General features: G+C 41.5%; 1 protein-coding gene and 1 pseudogene across 4 annotated transcripts in view; one reads left to right on the top strand and one right to left on the bottom strand.

Moving 5' to 3' along the window:
• Positions 1–13,442, bottom strand: part of TRIM2 (tripartite motif containing 2) — a 117,835-nt gene that overhangs the window by 53,732 nt on the left and 50,661 nt on the right. For 2 of the 4 annotated variants that reach the window (XM_044384378.3, XM_044384379.3), the window contains exon 2: positions 1,993–2,174. In XM_044384378.3, the coding sequence (XP_044240313.1) occupies positions 1,993–2,126 (134 nt within the window). In that variant the 5' untranslated portion in view covers positions 2,127–2,174. Of the gene's footprint in view, positions 1–1,992; positions 2,178–13,442 lie in introns of all 4 variants that reach the window. The other 2 variants (XM_026499497.4, XM_026499498.4) reach the window with 1 other exon arrangement.
• LOC113255845 (U6 spliceosomal RNA) lies at positions 5,362–5,460 on the top strand (annotated as a pseudogene).

Here is a 13,442-nt window from a genome sequence, read left to right as displayed (position 1 = left end):
TCATATCCACGTGCATGGCCATAAGCACAACACCCCCACATTTCTATTTCTTCCACAGATGTCTCCTCTGAGCCCCTGATCTCTACAGCTTTCCTGGCATCTCCTCTTAGAAGTCTCACGGGTCCTAAAACTCAACATGTCCAAACCCAAAGCCATGTTCTTCCTCCAAACTGGGTCCTCCTCCCATCCCAACAAACAGCACCTCCGTCCATTCATCTAGGCAAAGCAGTACTGGGAGCCATGCTGAGAACAGTAATTTCCTCACTGTCCTTCAGTTTCCATACCCAGCCCACAACCGAAGGCTGAAAATTCCTAAATACCTTCCAATGTTTCCAGTTCTTGTCATCTGATTTACACCATCCTTTCTTGGGTTTCTGTCATAGCTCTATACACTGTCACCCACCCTCAAATCCTTTAATCTTTCTCCATATTGTAGCCAGAGTGACCTCAAAACTCCTTCCATGCATTCCATAGGGACTTGTTGTGATAGGATCTCGAAAATCTCCACCACTGGCCATTAGATGGAGAAACAGAAGTGGATGGGGCTAGACCCAACCAAGAAGGCTGGGGGCAGACCCAGAACAGCTCAGAAGTGTTGCTTCCTACCTGTTAGGGCAAGTAAATGGGAGCGGATCAACTGCCTGCCTGGGCACTGAGCATGAGGGGGATAGGCAGGTCTGCCAAGCTCAGACTGAGTAGCTCTCAGTGCTGTATATAAAGGGGCCGACTGCTTGACGTCAGATAATGATCTTGCCATGTGAGCCCAGGAACAGAGGGACACTTAGCTGGTGTTCATGTTTTAGCTACACCCACTAAGTGAGGAGGGGACATCACTCGCCATTTAGTCATTTTGGAATATGAGTTACAAAATACTTACATCAAAGTATAAAATGAATAAAGTAAAACGTGCTAGTGCCCAAATACCACAACTAAAACAAACAACCCCCCCCACACACACCCCAAAATAATCCCCCTAAAAAGCAAACAAACAAAAAACCCACAATGACCAGTAACAATCCACCTTCTCCCTCTATCCATCACCACCAAGATGTGGTTATTCTGTGGCAACTGAGATCTTCCAAAGTAAATCAACTTTAACAAATGTATATGAAATTGATGGCGAATGTCATTAGCATTGATTTGAAGCCGTTGGAAATGCCAATTTCCTACTCTGTAACAAGAATTAAAGCATTTTAATTATGTCTATTTAATAATAATAGAAAATGTATATAACAAGATGCTATAAAACATAATTATTCATTTTTAAGAAAAATAGTCATTTTTAAGGAAAAAATATGACCTTACCAGGGAAATATTTAAATTATTTAAATTAAATTACTAACAAATTTTATATGCTTAATTGCTTATGTGCTAAGTTAAATAAGAAGGTAGAGATGTATTTTGATAACTGATTAACTCAATGGAAAAAACTATTCAAGAAGTATAAAGAAATGTGTTTTCACACAGAGAATTGCATATTCAGGTAATTTATAATTATTTCCTACACATTTTTTTTCTCCATCTGAAACATCCTATGTTCATTAGTATGCGTCTTCTGAAGTGTCTTTGAGAGGAAGCGCCCCCTTTTAACCAACTCCTCAATACGCAGGTATTTTACTGATGTGTTCTATGGGAGGCAATGACAGATTTTTAATTGGCCCTCACCAGAGGTCCTCTATGAGGGAACCATGGTTGGCAAAAATTGCTTGACGAAGAACAAAGGGAAAATTTTAAATTTTAAAATCTTAAAATATTTAATGCTCCATGTTCTGTGGAAATGAATCAGTAGCTTCTGGATTGCTTTCTCTCACTTATAATTATTTAAAATAGAGCAACTTATTGGCAACTCATGATTGTATTTCTAGATATCTATCATAAGCCCAAAAGATCTATTGTCTCCCATTGGTCACAGGAGAATCCTGGAAAGAACTCTTTGGTAGGTTGTAAGAGATCAGTCTGTGAACCTCTTCTCCGAGCACAAAGGAGGCTTACCTCTCACAAAAAGTGTGCAGACAGGGGAGAACCTTGGGATTCTTGTACCGTTCCAGGCATATACTACAGATCAGAAACTGCTTGTCGATCTGGCGCACCACAGGACTTGGGATGTGGGTGGCTTCACTGGCCATCCTAGACCACTGACATGGGAGGCCGGCTGTCTTTGACCCTGCGCGCTGCTGCTGTCAGACAGAAAAGATACATAATAACTTGTAAGTGCAAATCAATCGTCGATTCATTCGCTATAGGCGTTGTGCTATGAATACAAGTAGAAATCCACACCAGTGACCTCAAAATGACCATAACCAACCCTCAACGCTGGCAAGGGAACGCAGTGAGATGCCTTTTTATTTTATAAATCAATAAAATGATCACATGTCCACCATGCAAACAAAATAAGTTAGGAAGAAGTGCGTTGTCTAAAGAGGCATGTTGCTGGGTTTCAAAGCAGTGGCAGCTGAGGGGATCGATGCTTATACAGCTCTGCCTGTTCATGCCTTCATTCATGACTATATTTGACTATATGCCTACAGTCTTAATAAAATGTAGTCTACATTAGGGGTGCCTGGGTGGCTTAGTTGGTTAAGCATCTGCCTTCGGCTCAGATCATGATCTTGGGGTCCTGGGATGGAGCCCTACCTTGGGCTCCCTGCTCAGCAGGGAGTCTGCTTCTCCCTCTCCCCCTGCCTGCCACTCCCCTGCTTGTGCTCTCCCTCTCTCTCTGTCAAATAAATAAATAAAATCTTAAAAAATAGATATAGTCTATAATACAGAATAGTCTCATTAAAATAAAATATGTTTTCCCAACTATGGTACTTGAAGGAGATCAAAGTGTCACCCCAAAATATGCCATCTTGATGTAAGGATTATTTTGAGCTGAAGGCAAATTGAGAACCAGCAGACACGACAGGGACATGGTGGGGTGGCAGGAGGGGCTGGCAGGCGGGGGAGAGGGTGTGGGCACTCTGCCCTCTCCCATCTGCCTAAAAGCAGAGCATAGATTTCCCATTTGGAAAGGAAATTTTCATTTATGAAGGTGCCCCACTCTCCATACCAAAAAAAGGAGACTCTAATCCTCATCAGAGAGAGCATGGAGAAGAGTCTGTGTAACAAACCTTACTAAACCACCCTTATGTACCGTACATTTCCTGGTCACTTTCCCACAATTCTCTGCCCTGAAGCCCCCATTTCCTTTGTCTAGCCACTTCCCCACAATTTGTCATCCTTTGTTAAAATAGTATATAAGCTCCCCGGTCGAACGGCCTCTTTGGGTTTTCAGTTCTTTTCTGTGAAGCCTCCATGCATGTAAAATTAAAAATATTAAATTAATAAACATCAGTAGAATACAGTATATATACTCCTTTGGAAAAATAAACTACCAATAAAATGTGCCCACCCTTTTCTCCTGATAATCTGTCCTTTGTCAGTTTAATTCACAGGCTTCAGTGACAGAATTTAAATGTGTAGAGGAAAAGTTTTCCCACCCCTACATACTGTTAACCTGCAGGGATAGAATAATTAGAATTTTCTATTAAAATCTTTGCATGTGATTCAGTGTTTTCTTCAGAACTAAAGGTGTGTAAATTCCAGGCTAAGATGTATTTGCTATGCAGCAGGGACAACAGGCAGATGATTCCTATTATTTTAAGAAATGTCTGTTCGTATTCATGTGTGGGCATCTGACGGACCAGGTGAATTAATTCAGAGAAGTTTTCAAAATGTGAGGGATCATGCCAGAAAAAGAGAATTAGAAGAGGGCAACAGAGAAAAAAGTGGAGGACCTCTAAGGGAGGGAAAAGTTACAACATAAAACACAGCTTCATTATCTACCTTGAAGAACATCTGGCTTCTATCCCAAAGGGTAAACCAAGGTTAAGCTAAAGTGCACTTCCTAATTTTCTAAATACTTTATAAGGTGTCTATGGCCTCCCCAATTCCAAACAGAAACACTTTTTTGACAAAAAAAAAAAAAAAAAAAAAGTAGTTAATTTTCAATATGACCCTAGGCAGGAAGTAATATTATTCTCATTTCACAGATTTTTGAAAACCGAGGCTCAGTTAAGAAGTTTGCCAGAATGCAAAACCCGTAGCCTGTTCACTCCTTAAACCACCACACCTCCGCTGACCTTGTGTTTGAAGAAGCTGCATGTACGACGCAAGGTTGGTTTATATATAAACCAAGTTTTTAACTTGGTCTGGGACCTGTGTTTAAAGCTGGGAAATACACCATACTTACAGAATCAACAATTCTACACTTTTTAATGGAAACTCTTTTCAGACGTGAATGATAGTTCTTCTTTCTCCCCACCAAATCACCCAATTCTTTAAAAGTATGTCAGCTTGTGCGACGCCTGGGTGGCTCAGTCATTGAGCGTCTGCCTTCAGCTCAGGGCGTGATCCCAGCGTTCTGGGATCGAGCCCCACATCAGGCTCCTCTGCTAGGAGCCTGCTTCTTCCTCTCCCACTCCCCCTGCTGTGTTCCCTCTCTCACTGGCTGTCTCTCTCTCTGTCAAATAAATAAATAAAATCTTAAAAAAAAAAAAAGTATGTCAGCTTGTATTAAGAAAATTCGACTATTGGGGCGCCTGGGTGGCACAGCGGTTAAGCGTCTGCCTTCGGCTCAGGACGTGATCCCGGCGTTCTGGGATCGAGCCCCACATCAGGCTCCTCCACTATGAGCCTGCTTCTTCCTCTCCCACTCCCCCTGCTTGTGTTCCCTCTCTCGCTGGCTGTCTCTATCTTTGTCAAATAAATAAATAAAATCTTAAAAAAAAAAAGAAAATTCGACTATTTATGTGTATTTGAGTAGTTACATACATGACGCAGCCATTTTCGAACTCTATGTTTCCAGATAAGCTCATTAAAGAGCATGATTAATGAACAGATAGAACCTTGTGAAAGCAGCCGCCATACAAGAGGGTCACGTTCCAACAGAACTCTCTGCATTAGTTAAAGCAGTGTATGTGTGACATGGCTAATTAGCCTGCATGATCTGCTAACTCTTTCATAGGATGTCTCCCTAAAGAACTAGAATAGAGAATGATATTCATTGATTGAATTAAATGTGGCTCATCTCTCAGGAGCTCAAAATGTTGGCACATCATCTGCTTTTCTTTAACCACATCCCTATGACATCAGAACAGGGAAGAAATGGATTTGTCTGTCTTTAAGATAAGGAAACCGAAGCTGAGGGTTTAAATGACATGCCCAAGGTCATCCAGGAGAATCAGTGAATCAGAAAGCTCAGATTTCAAATCTTCTGCCTTATCTGATACCTAATCTTACACAAGTTCAACCCTTTCCAGTATGGTGTGTGTGTGTGTGTGTGTGTGTGTGTGTGTGTGTGTGTGTGATAAATATTATGCGGTGCTCACTTCAGTAGCACTAAAATTGGAACTATACAGAAGATTTGCTTGGCCCCTGAGCAAGGATCACACACAAATTCGTGAGGTGTTTCATATTAAAAAAAAAAAATCATATTGAACTTTTCAGTTAAAATCAATTAAAAATAATTTTAATTTGAATAACTTTTGAAAAATTTCATATCGCCCTTTGAAATAATCAGTCATGCCGAGGATTGAAAAAAGCAGAGAGAAAACATTGTATTGATTTTAGTGTTTTTTTTTTAATCTTAGAATTTTAGGGTTTGGGTAAGGAAAAAAACATTTGTTTTTTTTTTTTTTTTTAAGATTTTATTTATTTATTTGACAGAGATAGAGACAGCCAGCGAGAGAGGGAACACAAGCAGGGGGAGCGGGAGAGGAAGAAGCAGGCTCATAGCGGAGGAGCCTGATGTGGGGCTTGATCCCATAACGCCAGAATCACGCCCTGAGCCGAAGGCAGACGCTCAACCGCTGTGCCACCCAGGCGCCCCGAAAAAACATTTGTTTTAATCAAATGATATACGTTGGCTAAATGAAATTTCCTGAAGTGACATTTTATTCTCCAACACTGAACTAAAAACATTTCATTCTAATTTTCATCCTAATTTTATGATAATTACCGTAGTAGGTGAGAGTCAGTATTGTTAATTTATATGGTAAATTAAGTTTACTCATGAACACTGATTTAAAATCATGACAATATTACAGATCTGTCACAAGTGACTTGTTGAAGACATCTGGATTTGCAGGACTCTCAGAATCAACACAAAAGTTCTCCAACCCCCGAAGGTCCGCAAAGCGCGACTTCGCCAGGGTAATGATCATTTCCTGAATATAACTGGATACCCACAATAGAAAGACAATTTGGCTACTCCTAAAGGGCTACTGTGCTGAGGAAAACCAAGGCACAGAAAGTGCTACTAAGCACTGTGGGAAGCTTTCCATCAGTCTGAATATGCCGCAAGCAATACACATAAAACGTATGACAGCCTTTAATCAAAGTGTTTGGCCACTCCCACAGTTTCTGGTCGTTCGATTAGAAAAGCAATAAATACTGTGCTGGATTCTAAGCTGTTCTCCTTTCCCCATCATGGTTTCTGAAGTGTCAGAGATCCTTCTTACTCACAGGGCCAGCAGAAATAAGCACGTGCTAAGAGAGATCAGAATACAGAACTGCTCTTCTCCCGGAGGTCCGCAACATCAATTTCTGGAGGAGAGCACCCCCAAACATGCCAGGGGTGGACTTTGTCTCTGACGGAACCTGAATCCTTTTGGATGTAGGAACTAGCACTGCACGTATTGACAAAAGGCCAATGGACAGGAAATGACAGAGAAGGGAAGGCAAGCAGAGCCCTTTTTAAACTACAGAAATAGCCCACATTAGTGTGCCATGGACATTAACCAGTTATGAGAGCTTTCGCTACGCGGGGAGGCTGGCTGAGGTTCCCTGTCAGGGGAAAACCAGCAGCAATACTGCTTGCAGAGGGGTTCAGTCCTCCTCTCAATAGCACCTTCTCAATCGGACCATTCTGTTTAAAACTGAAACTTGCCCCCCCATCTCCTAGCACTTGCCATCTCCAGTCCTTGCTCTATGTCTCTCTATAGCACCAGTCACTTTCCGATATAGATCGTAATATGTTTATCTTGCACGATGGCTCCTCCCCACCTCTCTAGGATGTAAGATTCACGAAGGCAGGGATTTTTGTCTGACTGCTCACTGCAGAAGTCCCAGCACCTAGAACTGTGCCTGGTACACGAAAGACACTCATTCTTTCTTTGAATGAACTGAACAAGTCAAGTATCGCATGGGAATGGACTCAGTGCCAGGAGTAGAAGAGTGCTGCGGGCTGACTTACATAATAAAGAGCGTGGTCGTCACCAGTCATGCGAATGTTTTCATTTGACACCAGACGGTACCTACCTTCCCGTGTGATCGTCTAATCTCCAGCAAGATAAGCCATCCGCCAGAGGGTAAAGAAATATTCAGGGACATACTGTTAACACACTCACAGATGCAGAAAAGAAACTGGGAACCACTGAGGACACATCTGCGTGGAAATACAAAGTCTGAGAAGGTTGACACATAAATTCCTCACTACTGGGGTGTGCCAACTCCACAGCTTTCGAGGGTAACAACAATGCAATGAGCACAGGACAGAATCCTTGGGCATAGAAAAACCCCATCCCAGCCTTTCTTGCCTCACGTCATCTCTGGTATTTTTCCTGGCTCATGTTCTCAAATCTCCTAGAACTTGTGGAAACTACAACCAAGTGGAAAAACAGAACTTGAGAGGAGGAGAGGAACCAAAAGGAAAATGCCTGTGTCCACAATTCTAAGGTTGAGACCGCAATTCCCACCCCAGATTATACCATTTGGACCAGAAAATGATCCCGATGTTTCATTGCCGACACCAGAGTGCAGGAGAGCAGGAAGGGGGGGCGGAAGACAAATGACAGACTGAAAGCCCTCTTCCCGAGAAGGGGAGAGAGGTGGTGACAACTTGTTGGCTGGGCTAGGAAACACGGTTGGGAAACAGGTCAAGATTCCTTTAGAAAATCAAATTTGAACATGTGATTTGTGGATAGGAGGCAGCATATTTGATTATGTGCCCTCCTACAGGCACTAGGTTCCACTTCTATTTAATTTTACGGCATTTGTGGGTTACTGCTTCTCTCTGTTGCCACTCGGCTGGCTTTATTTATTAGCAATGTGACATTTTTGCTGTTCTTGGACCAATGACAATGGTGCAGACATGCTAAAATCAGCTTCCCAAGAAGTTAAAAATCTTCTGGTAGATTTATAGAAAGAAAACCTCGAACCACTAGAATTATCTGTAACTCACAATGTTCTCTCTTGTGCTGCCAGGACAGGTGGTACCTCGAGCACAAGGCCCAGGTGAAAACATGACTGAAGAAACAAGGTGTTTTTAGTTTTGAAAATTTATGAGCATATTATTATTCACCTGCAACTGAATTTGCATTGTAACAGAGGACTTGACTAGAAGAAAGAAAAGAGGACAATCTTCAGTGAAATTAAAACAGGGTGACCTATTTCTAGTTAAATCAAGCATGTATCCCAAATGGGCCATTTTGTAAATTAGAAGGCCAGATGCAAGAGCTTTCATGACAGTATGTGCATGAACGTGTGTGTTTGGGGGTGAGTGGGTGTCTATTCAGAAGGCCATCCACTTTAACTTCTGTCTCCAGGCAAGGATGTGCCCAAATTTTCCAAGGGTTCCTCTTATTTCCAGGATCGGATGTATGACAGCTTCCCTAGGTTGCTGGGTTTTACCACATGGAAGCTGATTTATGCCAAGCCCCCGACTTGTCTTTAGGAGATGGATAGCTATTTCCTCTACCTCTTAGTATAGGTAACTGTTTGCCATTGCCTTCTTCATAAAAGTCCTCACCTTTTACAACATAATTAAGTCAGTTCTTAGGATCTACTTTGGGTTTTCTAAGTTGCGGAAGGCTGGGTCTGTGTGATGGAGCGTTAAGTCGTCAGGCAAATTGACATTCATCTTACAGTGCCCTGGGACAGTCAGGATGCTGGGGTCCCCTCTCCCCACATCCATCACCTTGCCAAGTCTCCTCCCTTGCTCTCCTTTGGGACTGCAAGGAGGCTGCATATTCTGGGACCACAAAAAAGGCAGAGGACAGCCAAGGCCCTAAGCTCTGGAAGTTGGGTGAGGTTAGCAAGAAGGGGGAAGGGAAATTGACTCTACATCAGAACCTCAGAAGGCATAGGCCCACACAACACCAAACCCCTTTTTGCCCTGGTGGATAGGAAGTGCATTATTTAACTCTGTTGTTGATTAGAATAAATGTTTGCCTTAATACGTTTTCAAGAAGAAGAATAAAAAACACTTAATGGAGGAATGCGGGCGATTGTGAACATGAGGGCCCACTTGGGTAAAGGAGGGTAGAAAGACTAGCATGCAGATAACAGTAGTGAAGGTTCCTTCCATGGTGCAGTTTGAATAATTACACTGGGCTCATTTTTCCCTCAGTATCTGGTTTAATCTAAACCTTCAAATTTGAGGAGGAAACCTGATCTGTTAATTTCAGATAATCTGCGCAAGAATGATATTCAGAGAACTCTAATAGCCAACCCCATTATAGAACAAATTCTATTCTGACACTAAAACCCTTACATAAGTAATAAAGGGCACAGATGGCATCAGACATTTAAAAAAAAGCAATCACAGGTGTGTGCAAATTAAAATTATGCCACAATTAGATGTAACTCAGTCACATCTTTTAAAGAAAAAAACTATGAGAGTAAATGATTTGGCAGCAAATTTTTTAAAGTTTGGAAGTATTTCTCTTCAATCATACATGCAAATGTTTCGTTCAAGTCTTAGTTTTAACCAAGAGATAATGAAAAGAAGCACAAGGGAGTCTTAAAAATTAAACCTAGGTTAAATTTTTTTAAATTGCCACACATTTCTAATTTCTTCTACTTAAAGATAGATAAAAGAAATCGTACGTTTGGAGAAATTAATGTCTCCCAATATCCAAATGAAGGACATTTTCAATTCTTAGTAAGACAAAGAATGAGTATTTTTACTTATTTTGCAAGCAACAAAATCCACCAAGCTTTTATCATATAAGTAGAAAAAAAAAGTCATCTCAGGCTTATAATATTAACTATGGTGAAAAATATGTATAGATTTTATTCTCCATTTTAAAAATATATGGAATATATACCATGCATTCGTACTTCTCGAAACAGGCACATTCTATCAGAGAACATTTGTACATTCAGTCCTGTTTTAATCTTTCCAATGCAAATCACTTGGGTCTTTCTAGGGGAAAACTGGGAAGAAATACTTAGAGGTTTAGGAAAGGCCACTACTCACGTCTCTGTAACAAAAAGCTGCTTTCTCATACCACAGCACACATGAAACTTCTCATTGTGTGCTTGCTCGGGAGGGGCGTGCATTATTTAACATTACAGCCTAGGAACAGTGCTGCTAAAGCATCTGCCCGAAAATAATGAAAAGCACCAGAAAATAGGTTCACACTTGGCAGAGCTGAATCCTAATACTTAAGAAATCATTTTAAGAATCTGGACAAACAATGCCTCTCCTTACATATTCTAATCTAAAAAAATTAACAAAAACCTCTAACAATTTATTCACGGGGAATAAAGCCGCAGTAATTCCATCTCAGCCAAAGCTACAAACTAATAATTTTTAAAGTGCTTCATTCTGAATCCAGGTCTGCTCTTTAAAGCAATGACACTGAATCTATCTTAAGATAGAAATATCATTTTGCCTTTTGGTTCAGAAATCCACTTATTAACATTCAGTATTTAGCTTAAAATAAATAGCCTTTCTACTTGCTTTCCTGTCCTCCCAAAATAAGGAATAATGACAGGGTGGGGCACACTAGTAGAGAAAGCTGTCAGAAAAATCATATCCACTGTTTCAGGAAGCAAACCTAGGGTCCAACCCAAGGATTTTTTTTTCCCTGTATAAAACTACCATTGAACTCCACCCAGATTTGAGTCTACTTCAAAAGCAGGGGAAAATGTCAAAAAAACAAAAACAAAAACGAATCATCTTCTGCATATTTGCCGATCATCAATGGCATTCAGAATTCAGAGGGTCGAGTCATGCATTATGAATGAATGGGTTTCCAATGGTAACTGGGAACCGTGGCACTCAACCCCAGGGTTCTCCGACAAGAGGACCGGGTGGGGGAAGGGTCGAACCGCACATTCTCCTCCACCCTGGGGTATGGAGGAAGGAATCCTGCAACTTAAATATTTCATCCCCATCTTCCCACCCAAAGGAGAAATGCTAGGGGGTGGGGGTGGGGGTAGGGGAGATATTCTATTTAAAATAAGCCGAATACACATTAAAATGGAAGACAAGTAAAAATAAAAATCTAGTCAGATCACATGAGGAACTTGGGAAGAAAATCTTGCACGACTTTCTCCCTATGCTTAATTTGGTGCCTTTGTTTAAGCAAAGAGTGGGTCTCCCTCTATCTGATAGTTACAGAGCATGCAGCATCACCGAGAGAGAAGGGCGGAGAAAAAAAAAAGAAAAGAAAAGAAGAAGAAAGAAAGAAAGAAAAAGAAAAGAAGAAAAAACCAGAATAGAGAGAGCAGGAGAAATCAGTTATCCACCTGGCATAATACTCAGCAACCGGAACATTTAGGACCTACCCATTTCTGCAGACAGACTAATCAACGAGGCAAAGAATTAAATCCTCCCAAGCCTGTGGCTGCAGCTCCGCGGCAATCCAAAAGAACAATGCACATTCTGCTAACCTCCCAAGTTGGGAAGCACCATGCAAAGAGACTGGTTAAAATTCCCTACCATGCAGTGCAGCCATCATCAGAAGCCCAGCATATCTTCTGCTCTGTGTAGTGATGTGCCAGTTCATGAACAGAACAGAGAAGAAAAATGGAGGAAAAGAGAGAAGGCTCAGGAAAGTCGGCAGGAATGTTTCTGGGTCATTAACAAGTGGGAGACCCCTTTCGGTATTCAAACCAATCAATCTTTATCTTACAGGACATCTTTTTCTCACTCAGCGTCTGTTGAAAAGACTGCAGCAAACCAGGCAAGGGATTGTGGGATAGGGATGCAGCAGCGAGCTGCAATGAGATTCGCGGGTGGCTTGCTTTCCCCTCTGAGTCAGCAGTCAGCTGTTTCCACGCTCTCGTGCTGGGCCGCCCAGGTCCATCACCCAGAATGTGGCTGCACGATTAACCCCGGGAGAGGCACCTGCGCACGTCTCCCGGCTCCACGCAGCAAGGACCGGCCCGGAGTTACAAATCAAAGAGGGTGTGCTGATCAGCAAAAGGGGGATGCAGTGAGAACAGATTCTAGAAGGAAAACGAAGGGTATGATGCCTGAGTTCAAATTGAGAGGTGTGTTTTGGGTGAGTGTGCGAACACACACTTCTCCACGTTAGGAAAAACATAGCATCTGTTTCCTTGGGCTTTCAGTAGCTTGAAAGACAACTGTAAATTTATAGAAATGTCAAACAGCCCAGTTCCACAAGCATCTACTATCTTTTTCCCCTCTTGGTATGTACCCAGAAACCGGGTCCATAAAATACAGTTCTTTAAAGACGAATAATGCAAATGAAATTCCTCTGCTTTTTGTGGTTCTAATCATTTGACAAAAATCATGCAGTACATTCATTTGCTTCAGGGGTGAACAGAACCCCTTGTTTTTCTGATGATGGGAATGTTTTTCAGTTAAGGGTTGAGAAACTTGACAAACCTTACAGACACACAAAACTTGATTTCCTAGCAGGTGACTAAACTTATTTTTTAAAGGGTTTAATAAAATAAAAATGATAAAATAGCCATATAAAAATAATTAGATCCTCATATTACAAATAATACTTTAGAATTTAAAAAGATTACATATCGGAATGGAACTTAACAATTGTTCCCTTTTCTACAGCAATGGAGTCAGGGAACCATATTGTATTCTATACGTTGGTTAGTTACAAGTTTAAAAGTAGACACTAAACATTTTATTTAATAATAAAATTGTTGGGGTGCCTGGGTGACTCAGTCGATTAAGCGTCTGTGTTGGGCTCAGGTCATGATCCCAGCGACCCTGGATAGAGCCCCATGTAGGGCTCCCTGCTCAGCGGGGAGTCTGCTTCTGCCTCTTTCTCTGCTCCTCCCCGTTTGTGCTCCCTCTCTCAAATAAATAAATAAAATCTTTAAAAAAATAAAATTGTTAATTCTCATTTTTTATTACATTAATATTCATCACGTTCTTTCCATGCAGTCAGGCATTGATTGCATTGAGCCCTGTGATGGGGCACTGAGCTCTGCAGAGCAGTTATGATTACCTTTGGGGGAGTGGGTCATGGAGAATCCAGTGAGATCGACAGACCCAGGACATGCCAATTTTGCCATGCTATTTCAGTGGTACCCAGTTCTCAAGAGCCCAGGTGAACATCCTGTTTTAGAAGTTTTGTTTTGTGGGGCGCCTGGGTGGCTCAGTCAGTTAAGAGTCTGACTCTTGATTTCGGCTCAGGTCATGATCTCAGGGTTGTGGGTTTGAGCCCCATATCAGGGCTCCC

This window comes from Ursus arctos, unplaced genomic scaffold (genome assembly GCF_023065955.2).
Source record: "Ursus arctos isolate Adak ecotype North America unplaced genomic scaffold, UrsArc2.0 scaffold_11, whole genome shotgun sequence".
Classification (NCBI taxonomy): Eukaryota; Metazoa; Chordata; class Mammalia; order Carnivora; family Ursidae; genus Ursus; species Ursus arctos.
This window is presented reverse-complemented; position numbering and strand designations above follow the sequence as displayed.